The sequence below is a fragment of the Mobula hypostoma genome, chromosome 5 (genome assembly GCF_963921235.1).
Source record: "Mobula hypostoma chromosome 5, sMobHyp1.1, whole genome shotgun sequence".
Taxonomy (NCBI): domain Eukaryota; kingdom Metazoa; phylum Chordata; class Chondrichthyes; order Myliobatiformes; family Myliobatidae; genus Mobula; species Mobula hypostoma.
This window is the reverse complement of record NC_086101.1, coordinates 143,521,962-143,542,071: the sequence shown is the minus strand read 5'-3', so window position 1 is coordinate 143,542,071 and position 20,110 is coordinate 143,521,962. Positions and strand designations below refer to the sequence as shown.

Sequence of the window (20,110 nt, the reverse complement as noted above, 5' to 3'; positions counted from 1 at the left end):
CCCGAAACATACCCCAGTGGTCCAAGAATGTAAGTCCTTGCTTCCTGCACCAGTTCCTCAGCCACACATTCAGATCCATTATCTCCCTGTTCTTGACCACTCCAACACGGGGAACTGGAAGCAAACCGGAGATAACCACCCTGGAAGTCCTGCTTTTCAGCCTTCTTCCGAGTTCTCTGAAGTCACACTGTAGAATGTCTTTCCTCTTCTTCCCCACGTCATTTGTGCCGACATGCACCACCACTTCCGGATGTTCACCTTCACTCTTGAGGATTCCCTGCAATCGGTCCGTGACATCCTGGATCCCGGCACCAGGGAGGCAACACACCATCCTTAAGTTTCGCCTGTTGCCACAGAAACCCCTTTCTGTACCTCCCACTATGGAGTCCCCTACTACCACGGCTCTGCCTGATGTGAAAATCTAAAATGTACTGATCTGGAACACATTTCATTAATGATTGACAAGCAGACATCCAGTCTGTGCAGACCGTAGTTGAAAACTTCCCTGATTTTCATTCGTGAGGGAAATCAGAGTTTGTCCATCTCTCTTTGGAACATTACTGGCTCCTGATTCATGCTGTGTTCAGCAGGAGCAGTTGTGAAGTGCTGGAAATGACCTTGGGTTTAGCTGGGGAAATTAAGCCAGCGTTTTCATTCCTAATGTGGCATAGATCAGAGTTGGACAAGTAATATTGTGTGATCAAATTCATATTCTTCAATCCAAGATCTTGTGCCAAGCTAATTAAACTAATCACGTCTGCCTACACAAGGCCTATATTCCTTCGTTCTCTGCACATTCACTTGCCTACATACGGCCTCTCAAATGTCTCTATGGTATCTGCCTCTACTACCACCCTAGGCAGCATAGTCCAGGCACTCACCTCTTTCAATGTGAAAAAAATCTGCCCTGCTACTTCACCTTTGAACTTTCAGCCCCTCTCACTTTAAATGCATGCCCTCTGGTATTAGACACTTTGACCCTGGGATAATGATATCAGCTGTCTTTTCTGTCTATGCCTTTCATAATGGTATAAACTTCAATCTGGACTGCCCTCAGTCTCTTCCACTCCAGAGGAAACATTCCAAGCTTGTCTGACCTCTCCTAAACATGATTCAGCTGTTTGCACGATTTGTATTTTTTTCTTTCTCTTGGGTATCAAGTGTTGCTCTTTTATTTTTAGTTTTATTCTTTTTTTTCTTCAAATTGGGTTTTTTTGGGTTTCTTGCTTTGTGACTCTCTGTGAGCAAGGAAATCTCAAGGCTGTATAATTTATTCATTCTTCGATAATAAATGTACTTCAATCTAAACCATATAGCATCTAGCTAAACCTTTTCTGCATCCTCTTCAAAACCTTCACATCCTTCACTATAATGGGGTGACTGAAACAGAATCAAGTACTCCAGATGCACCTGAACTAGAGTTTTATAAAAATATAGAAACGTAGAAAACCTACAGCACAATACAGGCTTTTTGGCCCACAATGCTGTGCCGAACATGTACTTAAGAAATTACCTAGGGTTACCCATAGCCCTCTATTTTTCTATGCTCCATGTACCTATCCAGGAGTCTCTTAAAAGACCCTATTGTACCCACCTCCAGCACCATCGCCGGCAGCCCATTCCACGAACTCACCACTCTCTGCATAAAAAAAACTTACCCCTGATATCCCCTCTGTACCTACTTCCAAGCACCTTAAGACTGTGTCCTCTTGTGCTAGCCATTGCAGCTTTGAGAAAAAGCCTCTGACTATCCACACGATCAATGCCTCTCATCACCTTATACACTTCTATCAGGTCACCTCTGAACCTCCGCTACTCCAAAGAGAAAAGGCCGAGTTCACTCAACCTATTCTCATAAGGCATGCACCCCAATCCAGGCAACATCCTTGTAAATCTCCTCTGCACCCTTTCTATAGTTTCCACATCCTTCCTGTAGTGAGGTGACCAGAAATGAGCACAGTACTCCAAGTGGGGTCTGACCAAGGTCCTATATAGCTGTAACATTACCTCTCAGCTCTTGAACTCAATGACATGGTTGATGAAGGCCAATGCACCGTAAGCCTTCTTAACCACAGTCAACCTGCGCAGCAGCTTTGAGTGTCCTATGGACTCGGACCCCAAGATCCCGCTACACTATAACTTCCTGACTCCTGAACTCAGTGCCTTGACTAATAAATGCAAACAAGCCATACGCCTTCTGTTTCACCTTATCAACCTATGCAGCCACTTGTATGGAACTATGAGCCTCAACCCCCAGATCCATCCGCACATAACACTGATAAAGGTCATTGCTTTATGTGCTTTCCCTTTACATTTGGAACTTACAGCAAAGTACAGAGCTTAATCATATTCATTGTAGGTAGCTTTTAGAAAAAGAAAAGTGTTCTTACTGTTGCTAAAGCAACCCATGACAATGTTATCATACTGGTCTACTTGGAAAAGTTCTTTTAAGTCATACTACGTTGCTTTATTGCGTCGGTTAAATTATCACCAAGGTTCAGAGACCATATTTCTGCTGTCAGAGGATATATCTGGAGACTGCACCGCATAAATATGCAAAATTGTTCATGGGGTAAACCAAGTGTTCACAAAACACAACTGGTTTATATTGAGAATAATCTCATTAAATGACAGTACATCATCCCATAAAAAAGGGTCAAATGAGACACTAAGAGATTGTGTTGTCCGGTTAAGGAATCTAGAAATAGGGGCATAGTGGCACTGTGGCCTAGCTAGTAAATGAATGCTACTATATAACAGCACCAATGACTAGTGTTCAATTCCCACCACTGTCTGCAAGGAGCTTGTACCTTCTCCCTGTCAAACCGTGGGTTTCTTTCGGATGCTCCAGTTTCCTCCCACATTTCAAAGACATACAGGCCAGTAGGTTAACTGGTCATACAGGTGTAATAGGGTGGCAAGGGCCTGTTACTCCAAATAAATATGAAGTCATATGGGACAAAGTGAATTTATTAAACTGTCTCCTCTAGAGGGCAGCATCTACTCAATTGTTGATTTCTACCAACTAGGAGATTTAAAATATGCAGGAAAATGGGAAAGAAGTGAGGAATGGAAATAATTCTTATTGAACTTTGAGATGGGATGAGAACCAAATGCTTACTGCTCCTTCTGTTTCTACATCCTCTTTGTACAATCGTATTATAGAAGCCCAGTCTGCTTGATCACACTTCACTGCTCTTTCCCTTTAATCCAACTATTTTATATTCAATTATCTTTTTGACAGTGGTCTGGCTTTGATCTTCACCTGCTATGCTGCCTTTAAGGTGTTGGAATGTTCATTCCATAACAGCATTGGTTTGTCCCAGATGCTCTGGTTTCCTCCCATACTCCAACCTACTGGTTGATTAATTTGTTTCTGTGAATTGCTTTGAGTGTAGGTGGGTGGCAGAGGAATCAAATGGGTACATTGGGAGGATGGATAAGGAGGTAAAGCGAAGGAATAGAATTGATAGTATTGGACTATGCTAGCGGTTCTCAAACTTTTTTGGGTTACTGTGTTACAAGGGGGTGCTGGGAGTGGACCCAAATGCAAGGCATTGACACTGAAGTACTGGGAACAGGACTAGGTTTGTCAAGAAAGCAAGGGAAGAAATGACACTGGACATTTACACAAGCCCTGGACGAGACTAGGATTCAGGGCCTGGGCTAGGACTTGGGCTAGAAGCACGGGACCTGGACATGGAACTAAGAACGAGGAGACTGGACTAGGAACTCAGAACTCCGGAACCAGAGTCTGGACAAGGACCCGGAACCAGAACCCGGGTCTAGGCTAGGACTCGGGACTAGGATCTTGGCAAGAACAGGACATGGCTACAGGACAGGATGTGGAACTCCTGCACAGGACGAGGCACATTGACAGGACGAGAACACAAAGCCGTGGCTTCGACAGGACGAGGTTCTTGGACGTGGCTTGGACAGGATGAGGTTCTCCAGCACCGGACGAGGGAATCTCCAGCACTGGATGAAGCTCTTGAACTAGATTTGGCTCAGCTCTTGGACTCGGCTTGGTTAGGCTCTTGGGTATGGAGCCAGGACTCTTTCTAGGAGGCAGGGCCGGGATGCTTCCTAGGAGGCAGGGCCGGGATGCTTTCTAGGAGGCAGGGCCAGGATGACTGCTGAGGTAACTGTTGGGGAATCAGATGGGGACGATCCAGCACAGAACGAGGAATCTCCAGCACCAGGCTGAGTGAGGAACCAGAACTGAATGAGGACACGAAGCTCAGACTTGGATAGGGCTGGAACACGGCCCCTGGAACTTGGAACACAGAACACAGAGCCAGGAGCCCTCCTTGGGAACAGGACTGAGGACCGGGGCTTTACACAGAGTCAGGACCCCTCCTTGGGAACAGGACCTAAGGCCGGGAGTCTTCTTTGGCACAGACACAAAACACAGGGACACAAAGGGACAGTTACAAACTCAACGATAGAAAGTTCCTTATCTTGGCGTGGCAAGGCTCCGGTCTCACTCCGGTGGTTGAACTAGACAGGGATGCAGGCAAGGCTTCAGAAGGAAGGGGAAGGGAAGAGAACAGTCCAGCAGCCAATCCCTGGTTTGCAGAGGTATTTATGTGCCAGACCGAAATGAGAATCAGGTGGCTCAATTAAGGCACCCAACAGAACAAGGGAGAAAACAAGAAAACCCGGAACAAGGATCGATAGATCAGACCATGAACCGGAATACGGACCAGACGGACCGGACCATGACAACTGTCCTCTTGGCTCCCAGGTTACCCCACTCTCCCTTTTGGGCCATTACTTAAAAACTATAAAGAATTTTGGCTTACGAAGCTCAATGAAAGAAAATAGGAAATGCAAATTCAAAGCAGTGACAAATACTTTCAAAAATTATTCAAAGCTACTGAATTATTCGAATTATTTTTTGAATAGTAGCTTTGAAATTATTCAAAGCTACCGAAGACACCATACTGTTTACACTGCCCCCCCTCATATTTATTACTCCCTTAGAAACTTCCACCACCCCCAAGATCACCAGTGATACCGCCCACTTTGGGAACTACCGAACTAAGCAATAGCAATCTAAGAACGTAAGAAATAGGAGCAGGAGTAGGCCATCTGGCCCATTGAGCCTGCTCCGTCATACAATAAGATCATGGCTAATCTGGCCATAGACTCATCTCCACCTATCTGCCTTTTCCCCAGAATCTTCAATTCCCCTGCTATGCAAAAAAAATCTAACTGTATCTTAAATATATTTAATGAAGTCACATCTGCAGCTTACATGAGCAGAGAATTCCACAGATTCACTAATCTCTAGAAGAAACAGTTTTTCTTCATCTCCACCCTGAATCTATTCCCCTGAATCTTGAGGCCGTCTTCCCTTGTTCTAATCTTATGGGCTTAATGGCTTCTTCAATTTCAGAATTAGAATCAGGTTTAATATCACCAACATATGTTGTGAAATTTGTTGTTTTGTGACAGCAGTGCATTGCAATGCCGAATAAAACCTATAAATTACAATAAATATATAAAAATAAATTAAATAGTGCAAAAATAGGGGAAAAATACCGAGGAAGTGTTCATGGGTTCATTGTCCATTCAGAAATCCGAAGGAAGAGGGGAAGAAGCTCTTCCTGAAAAGTTGAATGTGTCTTCAGGCTCCTGTACCTCCTCCTTGATGGTAGCCATGAGAAGAGGGCATGTCTTGGGTGATGGGGGTCCTTAATGATGGGTGCCACTTTTTTGTGGAATTATCTTTTGCTGGTGTCCTGGGAGACTAGTGCCAATCATGGAGCTGGCTGAGTTTACAACTTCGTGCAGATTTTCTGATCTTGTGTAGTGGCCCCTCCATATCCGGCATTGCTGCAACCGGTTAGAATGCTCTCCACAGTGCATCTGTTGAAATTTGCGCATGTCTTTGGTGTCACACCCATTCTCCTCAAACCCCTAATGAAATATAGCTATCATTGTGTATCACATCAATCTATTGGTCCCAGGAGAGATCCTCAGAGATGTTGACACTCAAGAACTTGAATCTGCTCGCCCTTTCTACTTCTGATCCCTCGATGACGACTGGGGTGTATTATCTTGACTTAACTATTTTCCCTATATTTTCCCCCTCATGTACCCACTTGATTCCTCTGCCACACTTACAACAATTTTCCCTAAATCCATGTGTATGAATATTTACATAATCATTATTCTGATGCTAGGCATTGATTTTTTTCCTTACAGAATAACATATATTTGTAATTATCCACTTACCAATGTATTGCCATCTGCAGAAATAATCTGGACATGTGCTGTATTCTTATCAACCAATGATTTCCCCTATAACTTCCATGAAATAATTTCCCACTTGGGATCTTTAAAGTAGTTATTATTATTATTATTAATAAAACAAGCCACAGGTGGTGAAGAAATCATGAACAGAAATTTAGGTGAATGAAATTTTAACTTTAAAGTTTATTCTTTACATATGGTGGAGAAAGTTTCTCTGCCTATATCATAATTAAGTGTTTAGCATGGGACCAGAATTCAATTTCATTTTTATCTTCAAGCAAAAATCTCATCTGAATTTCCCAGGAGATATAACACAATATGAATTAAATTCTCCCTCACAGGGTTACCAAATACAATTATAGGACACCACTGTTAGTCCAGTCAGGATCTGTTAACCCAGAGCTAATCAATCACAGTTCCTTGCCAAGCTGAACTGCATGTTTCTATGAAGTACCTACACCAAACGAAGCTAAATTAATGAGCTTTTTAAAATGTATTTACAGGAGAGGCACAATTCCTTGTGATGAATATTGAATCTGTAAGCCCAACCCAACTATTTCAATGCAATTGAATTCATAGTATCCTACCGTTTTTTCATGTCTAATCACTGTGGGTTTCTTCTTGGGAACAGGTTTCAGAGGGAATTCCTGTGACACATCTCTTTGAGGCTGTTTCGGTTCTTTATGTGAGTAAGTGACTGGATTTTTTTCCATGTGGAAAGGGCCACTTTTAGGATTTGGTAAGATTGCGGAACCGTGAGACATCCTGCCACTGAACGCTTTGACTGGTGGATTCTTTTTGCTTTCTCCCCCTCTGTTTGCAATACTACATCCACCTAAGACACAAGCAGAAGGAATACAGCAATGCAGAAAATGACAAGTGAGCTGAACATTGTGTATCAGGTGATTGGTGTTTTTCAAACCTTTTACCTGCATCAATAATTTTGATTAATGCTTTTATCTTGGCACCAAGCACTGCATTCACTGGAGATGTAAGTAATACTTCAAATGTTTCCTCATTTTCCTCCAGTCTGTCATTGGTAATTACTATATTCCAACTCTTTACTGATACACCTACAAAAATAGATCCAAATAGTTATGTGTATGTTACAATGATGCAATTATATAGAAAATGTAATTTCATTTCTGATGAACAATTGTACAAATTTCTTAGGCACTGCCTGTTTAAGACCTGGGCCTCAATGCTCCTTGTGCAATTGGATCCTGAATTTTCTCTCCTGCAGACCCCAGTCACTTAGTATTGGCAAAAACATCTCCGCAATCTCCATCCACACAGGAGCACAACAGCGATGTATACTTAGCCCCCGCTCTACTTGCTTTACACCTATGACTGTGTGACTAAGTACAGATCCACAACCATATTCAAGTTTGCTGATGACACCACTGTTGTGGGATGAATCTTACAGGAGGGAGATTAAACATTTCACTGAATGGTGTAATAGCAACAACCTCTCACTCAATGTCAATGCGAAGGACTGATAATAGACCAGGAGAGGGAAACCAGAGGTCCATGAGCCAGTACTCATCGGAGGATCAGAGGTGGAGAGGGTCAGTAACTTCACATTCCTCAGTTCACTATCTCAGAGGATCTGTTATGGACCCGTCATATAAATATAAATGCAAAGAAGGCATGACAGTGCCTCTATTTCCTCAGGAATCTACATGAAATGTTGCTGTAGAAAAGCACCATCTACCATCAAAGATCCTCACCACCCAGACCATGCTCTTTTCTCGCTGCTGCCATCAGGTAGAAGGTACAGATGCCACAGGACGTGCACTGCCAGTTTCAAGAACAATTACTACCCCTCAACCATCAGGCTCTTGAACAAAAGAGGATAACTACATTCATTCTATTTCTGGTGCTCCCACACGTTTTGGTCTCACTTTAAGAACTCTATATCTTGTTATTTCATGCTCTCATTATTTATTGCTATTTATCTATATTTGCATTTGCACAGTTTGTTGTTCATTGATCCTGTTTACAGTTACTGTTCTATAGATTTGCTAAGTATGTCAGTAGGAAAAAGAAACTCAGGGTTGCATGCAGTGACATGTATATACTCTGATAATAAAATTTTACTTTGAACTTTGAATTTTTACTTTCATTTCTAACTTTCCTATTGATAGAAACATAGAATAGAAACATAGAAAACCTACAGCACATTACAGGCCCTTTGACCTGCAATGCTGTGTCAAACATGTACTTGTTTTCGAAATTACTTAGGGTTACCCATAGCCCTTTATTTTTCTAAAGTCCATGTACCTATCCAGGAGTCTTTTAAAAGACCCTATTGTATCTACCTCCGCCATCGTTGTCGGCAGCTCATTCCATGCACCCACCACCCTCTGCGTAAAAAACTTGCACTAACATCTCCTCTGTACCTACTTCCAAGCACCTTAAAACTGTCTCATCTTGTGGAAACAAAATTGTGCTCTTTGTATCCATGTAATTCATGTACTGTTGCATTTTCCCCACCAGAAAGCCTGTGTTCATCACTCGTTACTCATCAAATCTAACTCAGAATCCACTAACTATAGAGCGGATTCACGGTACATAAAACTTTATTAGCAAACTATCTGCTGGATTAGTTGGTCAAGCAGCATCTGTGGAATGAAAGGAATTTGTCGAAGTTTTGGGTCAAGCCCTTGAATCAGGTCTGAGAGTGGAGAGGCAAGTTGTCCTATGTAAACAGGAGAAGGAATTCTGGGGCAATTGATGGACTGAGGCTGGGTGGAAGATGACAAGCAGGTAGTGCCAGGTAGGGGAGCTGAACAGGTGACTGGAAAGACAGTGGTAGGTGAATGATAGAGGCAGAAAAAGACAGAAGGTGAATATAGGCATCCGTTAGTCTCATGAGACCAAGGACTTGCACCTTGGAAGGTTTCCAGGGCACCGGCCTGGGCAAGGTTGTATGGAAGACCAGCAGTTGCCCATGCTGCAAGTCTCCCCTCTCCACGCCACCAATGTTGTCCAAGGGAAGGACCCATACAGCTTGGCACCGGTGTCATCGCAGAGCAATGTGTGGTTAAGTGCCTTGCTCAAGGACACACATACTGCCTCAGCCAAGGCTCGAACTAGTGACCTTCAAATCACTAGACGAGCACCTTAATGACAGAAGGCGAAGACGGGAAACAAAACAAATGAAGCAAGGTGGAGGGACGACAGTGTGAAGATTGGAGACAGCAGCTGGAGGAAGACAAGCAGGAACACAAAGGGCTACGCTACCTGAGATAGATTTGGAAATAAAAGGTGAGAAGGGGAACCATTTATGGAGAGATGAATGACAGTTGGAACCAAATGGGTGAGGGTGCAGTTAAAGCCAGAATGGGGCTATGGCTGGGGATATGGAGGGAGGGGGACCTGTGTGTGGTGACGGTGGATAAAACCAGGAGAGGGACTGTGTGGGTGGGTGTGGGATGGGGAAGAAATGGGAGCACTGCCAGATCTGAAGGGTTGAGGGTTGTGGGAGGGGGGGAGGAGGAAGGAGGACTACATTTACCTAATATTGGAAAATGCAATATTCATTGTTATAGACTATCCAAATCATGTATGAAGACCCAGTAGTAGATGGAGCTAGGCAAGTATTAGGAGAGGAGGATAATGGGTTGGGGTTTTTGGGGAGGTGAGAAGTGTGGAGGAAGTGAGGTGAAGGGATGGGGAGATCTTGGGAAAGAGGGAAGGAGTAAGTAGTTGTGTAGTGCAGGAGCTGGGGTGGGGTATGAGGTCAGAAATTGGGAAATGTGGTGAGAACAGAGGTTGGCAGAGGAATTTGGTGCAGGCCAATCAGTGCCTGGGATTGATTGGCAAGAACAAATTAAAGTAAGGCAGGAGCAAGTGGAGTGGCCTTCATTGGAGTGGTCAGAGTTAGAATGGGTATCTTGAGACTTTCACTCTTCAAGGCTTCAGCAAGGAGAGATGTCAGTCAGAGAAGGTAAAAATGCTGTAGGTAGAATTCTATTGTTCCCCACAGTTTATTGTTTTCCCTTATTTATATTTAGTCAGTTCGAACAGTAGAGATGCAAGGCAGGAGAGTGGAATACTCATCTTGTGGGATGTGGGAAGGCAGGGAGACCTGCAGTGTCCCTGATGACTGCACCTGCAAGAAGTGCATCCAGTTGCTGCTTCTACACCCTACATTAAGGAGATGGAGCTGGAACCGGATGAACTCCGGATCATTCAAGAGGCTGAGGGGGTGATAGATAGAGAGGTAGTTATACCCAAGATACAGGACAGAGGAAACTGGGTGAAGGTCCGGAAGGGGAAAGGGGTTAAACAGATGGTGTAGAGTATTCCTGCGGCCATCCCCCTCAACAACAGGTATACCACTTTTGGTACTGTTTGGGAGGGGAGTGGTGGGGAGAGAGGGTGTTGGCCAAGCAGAGAAAAGTCACAGAAGTCAGGTCTTTGTCACTGAGTCTAGCTCTGTGACTCAGAGGGGAAAGTTGGGGGGGGCGGGGAGAAGAGGTTAGCTGTACTGATCAAGGATTCGTTTGTCAGGGGAACAGAAACATGGTTCTGTGGATGAGAATGAGAATCTTGGATGGTATGTTGCCCCCTGGCCATCTAGGATTGAGTTTCCAGCATTCGTAAGTGGGAAGGTGAGCAGCCAGAGATCATGGTCCATATCAATGACGTAGGTAGGAAGAGTGATGAGGTCCTGCAAGGTGAATTCAGGGAGTTAAGTTCTATGTTAAAGGGCAGGACCTCCAGTGTTGTGATCTCAGGATTGCAACCCATGCCATGTGCTAGGGAGATCAGAAATAGAAGGGTCTTACAGTTTAGCACGTGGCCAAAGCATTGGTGTAGAAGGGAGGGCATGAGAATTTTGGATCATTGGGCTCTCTTCCTGGGAATTTGGGACCTGTACAAAAGAGATGGTTTGCATGTGAACTGGAATTGGACTAATATCCTAGTGGAAGTGCATTAGAATAAATGACTCTAGGAATATGGGTCCATAATTCATTAAAAGTGGCATCTTTAGGCATATTGGCTTTCATAAATCAATGTATTGACTACAGGAGATGGGATGTTATGTTGAAGTTGTATCAAACATTGGTGAGGCCTAACTTGAAGTATTGTGTGCAATTTTGGTCACTCACCTGCAGGAAAGGTGTAAATAAGGTTGAAAGATTACAGAGAAAATTTGCACAGATGTTTCTGGATCTGGAGGACCTGATTTATAAGGAAAGATTGAATAGGTTAGTACTTTCTTCCTTGGAATGTAGAAGATTGAGAGGAGATTTGACAGAGATATACAAAGTTATGAGGGGTGCAGATAGGGTAAACGCAAGCAGGTTTTTTCCACAGAGATTGGGTGGGACTACAACTAAAGGTCATGAGTTAACGATGAAAGCTCAAAAGTTTAAGGGGAAACGCCTTCACTTGGAGGGTCATGGGTGTGTGGAATGAGGTGCCAGTACAAGTGATATATGCAAGCTCAATTTCAACATTTAAGAGATGGATGGTAGGGTTAGAGAAAGCTATAGCCCCAGTACGTCAACGGCAGTAGGTAGTTTAAATGGTTGCACATGGACTAGATGGGCTGAAGGGCCTTTTTGTGTAGTTTTCTATGAATGGATGCAGCTGCAGACCATTTCAACTCCACTCCCCATTCTCACACTGACCAATTCATCCTGGGCCTTCTCTGATGTCAGGATGAAGTTCAATGCAAACTGGAGGAACAACAGTTTATAGTCCACCTGGGAATTCTACCACCCAATAATAAGTAACAAATCCCCCCCCCCAACATCAAACTCATTTTCATCCCCCTCTTCTCCTTCTGATCCTCCTCTGGTTCCTCCATTATGACCACATTGCCCACATCTCCATCCCCTCTTCACCCATCTTTATCTCTCTTCTCCTCTTGCTTCCATCCACCCACTTCACACACAGGTTCACCGCCTCCCCACTTGATTCCAGCTGCCCTTCCCCTCTCCCTTGATAGATCCCATTCTCACATCTTTACTTATTGAAATTGAAGCTCTGGTAGCACATTGTGTTTCTGCTTTTCTCGTCCAGCCACTGTCTGCTATCTTCTCACTCAACCCTTCCCCCAACTTTACACCATTTGTTTTTCCTCTCTCTCTCTCTCTCTACTTATCTGCTTCCATCTATCATTCAGCTACCACTGCTTTTCAGCTCCAGTCCGGCTACCTGGCACTCTATGCTTGTCATCTTATACCCCTCCTCAGTCCACAATTGCCTCAAAATGGTTTCTCATCACTCCCCTTCTCTTTATCCTGGCCATCTCTCCTCTCCACTCTGAGTCCTGATGCAGGGCTTCAACCCAAAACATCATCACTTCCTTCCCTCCCACAGATGCTGCTTTACTCATTAAGTTCCTCTAGCAGATAGTTTGTTGCTCCAGATTCCAGCATAAGCTGTCGTTTTTATCTACATACTGTAAAACTACAACTTCATGTTGTTATTTGTTTGCCTCAATGGATCATGTAATTTTCACTGCAACATTTAAGACTCTGTTTTGTGAAACCCTTCCTCCTCACCAACATGCACAAAAACCATGAGTCAAACCTGATGTACACTCACACTCCCGTCTATAGACATCATGAACCACAAACAAAATGCTGGTGGAACATAAGGGTTCAGGCAGCATATATGGAGGCAACACGCAAAGAATGCTGAGGACTTCCTCCAGCATTTTGTGTATGTGTTGTTCTCGATTTCCAGCATTTGCAAAATTCTCTTGTTGATAGTCTTCATCTGAACTCATTCTGAAAAACTGCTTGTCATCTTGACACACTTCATTCTTAATATAGCCAGGCATAAAAACACATAGATTATAGAAAACATATATTCTATCTTTAATAATTACAATGTACCTGGATCCAATTGGATTAGGTTGGCAGAATTGGGAGTAAAATCCTTACCAATAGCAGCTGTGATGCTATTAACCTAAACAGAAAATAGACTGATGAAAAATGGGAAAGTTTGGAAACATTAACAGAACAGTAAGAAAGAATAATTACATTTAAAATAATGATAACAGAGTGACTGCCTACAGTGTAATGGAAGTCACCTGGCAGCTATGATAATAGAGAATAAAGATCACAAGATGGATGAAAACAGAATTATGAAAATCCATCACAAAATCAGCTAGATAACCTACATATATACGAAAACATTTGAGGTAGAATCCACCATTCTATTCTTGCTACTTAGACAGAAAGGCTGGAGAAGGGTTGGCAGTGTAGAAGCAAAGATCCATATGAATTTAATGGCAAAATACGTCTTTCCCTGAAAGTTGATGGGATTGTCTATCTCTAGGCAGTAACTTTAACAAAAAGGTTTGTGAACCTCAAATGTGGGGAAAGAAAGAACTGGAGATCAACACATGAGGGAGAAGGTCAAGGGTGAGGCAACAGGGTCACTGGCAGGAAAAGAAGGATACTAACAAAAATGGAGCTCGAAATTTGGCATAGCATTGAAATCATCATTTGAAAGGGAATAGGAGTGAAGGACTGAGTCTTTCGGTGAGATACGTTGCCGGACGGAGTCATGGAGTTTTACAAAATGGAAAAAGGCCCTTCAGCCCAATTCTCCATGCTAACCAAAGTGCTTTCCTGCTTTAGCATTTGTCTCAGATCCTTCTAAACATTTGCACCTTTCTTACCTGTCCAAATGTCTTTTAAACATTAAAATGGGTGCAGAGAGTTTTGAATATGTGGAGGCCGCTGATTGCAGGAGGGAAGAGTTTTGAAGCTTGGGTTTGGAGGGAAAGCAAAAGCCACTGGAAGAGTGTGCCAGGAGATCAAAGCTCAAAAGAGATGACCACAGTTGTAGAAGAGAAGGACTTTTAGCTCAAAGTATGGGGATAAAGAAGGTTGCCAGTTGCAAGAAGTAAGAAACTAGAAACTCAGCCTCAGCAATGGAGGAGAAAGGCAAATCCCAGAGAGCAGGGTTACAAAGAAAGAATGCTGATTACCATATGGGGGAAGAGAAACATAAGATCGCAAACTCATAAATTGGCCGATCATGTCTGTAACCAAAGGTCTGAGGTCCAGACTCCTGGTTGAGTGAGCACATATATCTCAGGAGACTGGAACTCTATCTTTACAGTGATGTGAAGGTTATTCCCACGTGTCCAGAACTAAAGTAATTTGCATAACTTGCTGGAGGCAATTTCAGATCTGGGGGATTTCCAGGTTATGCTCAGAGAGGCATTACTGTAACTGTCCCTGAATGTGGGAGAGCGCAGGTTCAGAGAAAGCATTACCTTTATACCAACAAATGAAGATTCTGTCAAGTATCCTGTTCTCAACACCTTCACAGAAAATACACCAGCATCCTCACACACCTGGTATTCTGAGACAAGCATTTCTATACGAGACCATTTGAATTCAAGCCTGAAACATATGTGTATATATATATTAATTATCAGAATAATGTATACTTAATTATTTAGAGATTTAAAAAATCTTGATCTCAGTATCGAATACAACTGGGTGAAATGGGATTTAAACAAGTTAAAATACAATGGTGAAAAATTACACAGAATCATTATTCTCAAATGTGAGCAATGCAGAATAGCAAGTCTGTTTTATAACAATATTCTACAAAGCTCATCAATTTAATTATTTGCTTCTAAATGAATGTATAGACTGGAGAAGGAATGAAGCAAATAGAGGGTGACCAAGAGGGTATTTTGGGTCATACAGACAATGCTGAGACGTGAGAAAGCAGGACTTGGTTGACAAAAGTGGAAAGGAGAGTTGAGAAAAGGTAATGCGAGAATGATTAGAACAGCGTGAGCGAAATATTCACTGACTGATTAAATTAGCAGAGAATATTGGTCCTTTTATGCTCAGAGGGTGATAAAATTAGAAGAAGACAAAAGCTCCAATTATTTCAATATTTGCCAGGAATGGTGGTGTAGTAGTTAAGATGGTTCATGTTTCACCCAAGCAGCTGGGAATTAAAACTTTAAAAAAACTCACCTTCAGAACATTGACAATGAAGCTTGGTGAATAGTCTTGAAAGCCTATCTATATAATGACCAAGATTCCTACATTCTAGCTATTCTTTCGGTGAAGAATTTTCTCCTAAAGTCATGCTTGATGCATTAATGGTTTTATATATATAGACACCAGATTTGAGTTCACTAAATCAAACTGTCTTCTACACATGTATTACTCAGTGCTGTAGAGTTCTATGGCTCTATAATCAACTGATCACACATTGTCCCTTTCACATTGACAGGAGATGGCCACTGTCAATCCACTTTATACTTGTGGAGACATTTGCAAAATGAACTGTAAGTTTGCAGGATCTGGAGTTCCTGTGAATAATCTAATTTCAACCAGGAGGGTGATGCTCATTGAAAGCTGGCTCTACAGCACAAACCAGAACGGAGTTAAAAATGATAAGAACAAGAATCCTACAAAAATCCTCTCTTAACAAGGCACATTCCAGAGTGAAACATTCTAATACCATTCTTTGTGAAGGGACTTATGGGCAACAAAGATAGTTAACAAGCATTTTGGAATTTGGGTTAGGTTGACACTTCATGTGAAAGGAGGAAGAGATTGAACGGTCAGAAATATCTAGATTAGCAGCATTTCAGTAGGCTCCAATGAAGGGTCTTCAAACTGAACTACTGACCACTTCTCCTTCCACAGATCCTGCCTGACTTTCTGATATTTTCCAGCTTTTTCAGTTTTTTGTTTCAAATTTCCGGCATCCACAGATAATTTTTAATTTCTTGTTTTATTTTACTGGGTTGGTTGTCTGCACACCACAACTGGGTGCCATGTGGGTTAAGAAAGAGTTTGTTTTACAAACCAAAGTACTTCGATGACTGCTAAACACCTCAACATGTTCACCTGCTGTTGATGTGGAGCTAAAAAAATTGTCTCTCAGATCAAAATGCATCGGGGGGTGGGGGGTGTTATGAATCATGTGCAGGCAGAAAAGAACTAGCTAAATTGGCTAGTCCTGATAAAGGGTCTTGGGCCAAAATGTCGACTGTTTACTCTTTTCCATAGATGCTGCCTGGCTTACTTCAGCATTTTGTGTGTATTACCTAAATTGCCCTTCATGTTTGGTGCAGGTATTGTGGGCTGAAGGCCCTGTTCCTGTGTTGTACTGTCCCATGTTCTGTGTTCTAACTGGCGAAAGGAGACATTTATACCGGGTAAAATGTATTGGTAAAACAAAATAAAAATCATTATTCTGAAATATATAAGTTTCTTAAAAAAATATACAAGTCCTCTCCACTTCAATTATTTGTCAATGAACAATGTGGAGACATGAGAAGGAATGGCCCAAGCAGCAAGTGACCAAGAAGGATAGTTGAGTTATATTAGTAATGCTAAGACCGTAGGATCACAAGACATAGGAGTAGAATTCATCATTCAGCCCATCAAATCTGTTTCACCATTTAATTATGGCTGTTTTGTTTTACAACCACATTCCATTGCTTTCACCCTGTAGCCCTTAACTTCTTTGTCAACCAGAACTTATCAATATCTGCCGTAAGTACACCCAATAACTTGTCCTCCACAGCCCTCTATGGCAAAAGGTTCTACAGATTCACTACTCTCTGGCTAAAGAAATGTCTCCTCATCTCAGTTTCAAGGGGACATCCCTTTGAAACTGTGGCTGTGCCCTAGGATATCTGCTTTGTCTAATGTAGAGCCGCAACATGTTATACAAGCATCTTACATTTGCGGGGCAGCTGAATTTCCTGTAGGATCTGAAACAAGGAATTCCAGACTGTCTGATGTTACTTCTGAGGAGGGTGTGATGATGTAAATGATGTTCTTGCTGTTCAGGTCTTGCTGTGTGAAATTGTCAGAAATGAATCCTCCTAACAAGTAATAAATCACAAAAAGATGAAATACACGAGAATGCCAACAAAGTCAGTGCTTTATCTTGAGAAGTAATAGCAAAATTATGAATCCTGCAGTTTCAGTGAGGCTCCACTGAAATTAATTCCAGGCTCAGAAATAGTCATTTATTGACATATGCCAGATGCCTAAAATGAGATCCCTTCTGCAGTCAGCAGTTCAATAAATTTCAGCTGGAGGGACTGCAGAAGAAAATAAACCCACAATGTGGAAAGCAGTAGCTAGGGAAACTATAATGGGAAGTGTTGAGTAAAGTAAATCAAGTGAAGAGACTATGGAGGGGAATAAGATGAGAGAAGCAATGGGAGAGTGAAATGGGAAGGAAAGGGTGCAAGAAACTACAGTGAGATGTAGAGGGGTGCATAATGGGGTTAAGAATGCTGAGTGAAATATAGAGCTAAGTGTGAATGTAAGTAAACTCTCAATGGGGTGGGACAGGGGCAGAGTGACAGAAACTCATGGTGCTGAGTGGATGGACATTATCTCTCCACAGTAGATGAGGAGCCACTCAAAGTGAAAGTCAAGTTCATGTTTATTGTTGTATGCACAAGTACATGAACATTGATAATATGCATTGTCACTTGTGCAATGAAAGTCATGCTTGCAAGTACGTACGTCACAAGCACATAGCATCACATACACAGCATTCAAAAGAAATCGTAAAACGTAAACATAAAATATACACAATTTTTACAGGAAAGAACACAATTAGAACTAAATGATTGGCCCATTGTAGAGCAAAGTTTTCAAAATGGTCCAACAGTCGTGTTGCTATACTGAAGTCATGATGAAGAGTTGTTGTACAGGTTGGTTCAAGAACCGAATGGTTGAAGAGAAGTAGCTGTTCTTGAAAATGTTGGTATGAGACTTCAGCTTTCTGTACATCCTGACCAATGACAGTTGTGAGAAGATGGCATGAAAAAGCTGATCAGGTGGGTTGTTTGAAAATTCATTTATGGGTTAAAGGGTCAGTAGTGACTGGGAGTTAAGTAAATAGAATGTAAGAATCAGCAAAGAAGTTGCTTACAGAATTTAGCTAATATTGAAGCAAGACACCTATTGTTCAGTTGTTACTGTGTTTTTAACTGAATGAATAATATACTGTAAATCCATAAGAAATTGTCATCTATTAGAGTAATTACACTTATTACACACAAATTATTCAGTAGTTTTGGGCAACTGCTCACTCATTGGCCTTTGAGAAGTACAAATATATTCATTTTCCTTTATTCTTGGAGATATGGTGCTGAGAGCATTTCTGAATTGGTTGAAATCAAATGAGACCTGAAGGATAATCTACTAGCAAATGTTTAACTTGCTTGTCCTTTCTCTCATTAAAAATGAAATCAACATCTTTAGACTCTACACCTACCTTCAATGTCACTTGGATCAATGTACAATCCGAAATTCATCATTGACTATAATCCTAATCTAATCAGCACATCAGCTTGGTAGCTAAATGTGCAAACTTAGTAAATTCTTATTTTATTTATCAGGTTTAAGTCAGGAGCACGATCGCATGCTCACAGGACTTCAGGATGAATGCAGGTCCAATACCACTAAAGAAACCAAACACTCAACAGGACAAAACAATCCATTTGATTGGTGTCTTTGAGAGTTGATTCAATATTCACTATTGGTACTTTGTGCCTGCAATGTTTATAACATCTGGTATATATTATGACAACTTATAAGGCTTAATTATGTCTGGCAGTAGCCTGTATCACTAAGGAAGGTTAATGGCAATGACGAATGAACTATCACCCTTAAAACTTGCTGCATAAATGACACCAGAAAGTTTCTTCACCTTTATTCAGTTAAAATCCCGAGTTTTACTCAGTCAATTGAAAAAACATTTAACAACCACAATGATAGCAGAAATTCAAGGTTACACAACCCATTCTCGTTTTGTGGAACCTAGCAATCGTTGATCAATGTAATTTTACCTGAATTATACATTTGACAAGGAAAAAATAAAAATTAACTGCAGAACAAAGGAGCAATTTTATGGAAAGGAAAGAGTTCCAAAGTTAAAAATATGAACCATTGAACAAAAATTAAAAAAAGAGGAAGCAGAGACAGAAAGAAGTTGATTTGTTCAAATTATTCTGCAATAGCAAATTAATGAGATGGAGCCGGTCATTAGTTGAAGAATACATAATGGTTCATTTTCCAAGCTATTGAGCGCTCCAGTATAATACAGTTCTCTGCACTGCAGTCTCCATTTTATATATTATAGTTTATATATTACAGAAAGATCTTTAATGCATACAGATGTGTCATCTGAAAGACAGCACTTTTGAACACACAGCATTCTAAGCACATGTGCTGCTACTTGTCAGGGACTTTGTTTCCTGAGAAGAAAGAGTGACAGCAGTGAAACTATGTTGTGACACCTAGCATCTAGCTCATCATTAGCCATCAAAACCAATTACACAGAATGTTATTAAAAAGCAACCAAGCAGTCATCGCTGAAGAAATTCAAATCAATATACTGATTCAATATGATAAAAACAATGATGTAATTGTAAATGTTAAAGACATGACTAAAAACATAATGTGGATGAAAACTGACATATAATTTGCTTACTGTACCAGTTGTGATGTTTTCCAAGTAACCAAAGTGTGGGCCACGTAAAATATGAAAAACAAGCTCTTCATCCTTGCTATCAATATCTGATGCTTTCAAATCTCGAACGGAAAGATAGATTCCATACTGGCCATTTTTTAGCACTTTAACATTTGAAGGGCACTGAAGGTAAACTATTTTGGGAGCATATTTGTCTACATGGTCCACCTGTACAAAAGTAAAATTCAGTTTTTGAATGTTTTGTTAGTTAATCTTAATGTAATATTGAAATAATTGTATGACAGCATCAGCTGCTTCTTTTTCTGAGTAGAAATGAACATTGTACAGCTATTAGCAAATATTAATACTTCTGAATTTATCAAGTAGCCAAAGA

At 41.5% G+C, this 20,110-nt stretch overlaps 1 protein-coding gene across 3 annotated transcripts in view; it reads right to left on the bottom strand.

Moving 5' to 3' along the window:
- Positions 1-20,110, bottom strand: part of frem1a (Fras1 related extracellular matrix 1a) — a 183,276-nt gene that overhangs the window by 15,414 nt on the left and 147,752 nt on the right. For all 3 annotated transcript variants that reach the window (XM_063049123.1, XM_063049122.1, XM_063049124.1), the window contains 6 exons: positions 19,743-19,944; positions 16,963-17,107; positions 14,516-14,645; positions 13,122-13,194; positions 7,191-7,334; positions 6,849-7,096 (listed from right to left, as the gene is read on the bottom strand). In XM_063049123.1, the coding sequence (XP_062905193.1) occupies positions 6,849-7,096; positions 7,191-7,334; positions 13,122-13,194; positions 14,516-14,645; positions 16,963-17,107; positions 19,743-19,944 (942 nt within the window). The remainder of the gene's footprint in view (positions 1-6,848; positions 7,097-7,190; positions 7,335-13,121; positions 13,195-14,515; positions 14,646-16,962; positions 17,108-19,742; positions 19,945-20,110) is intronic.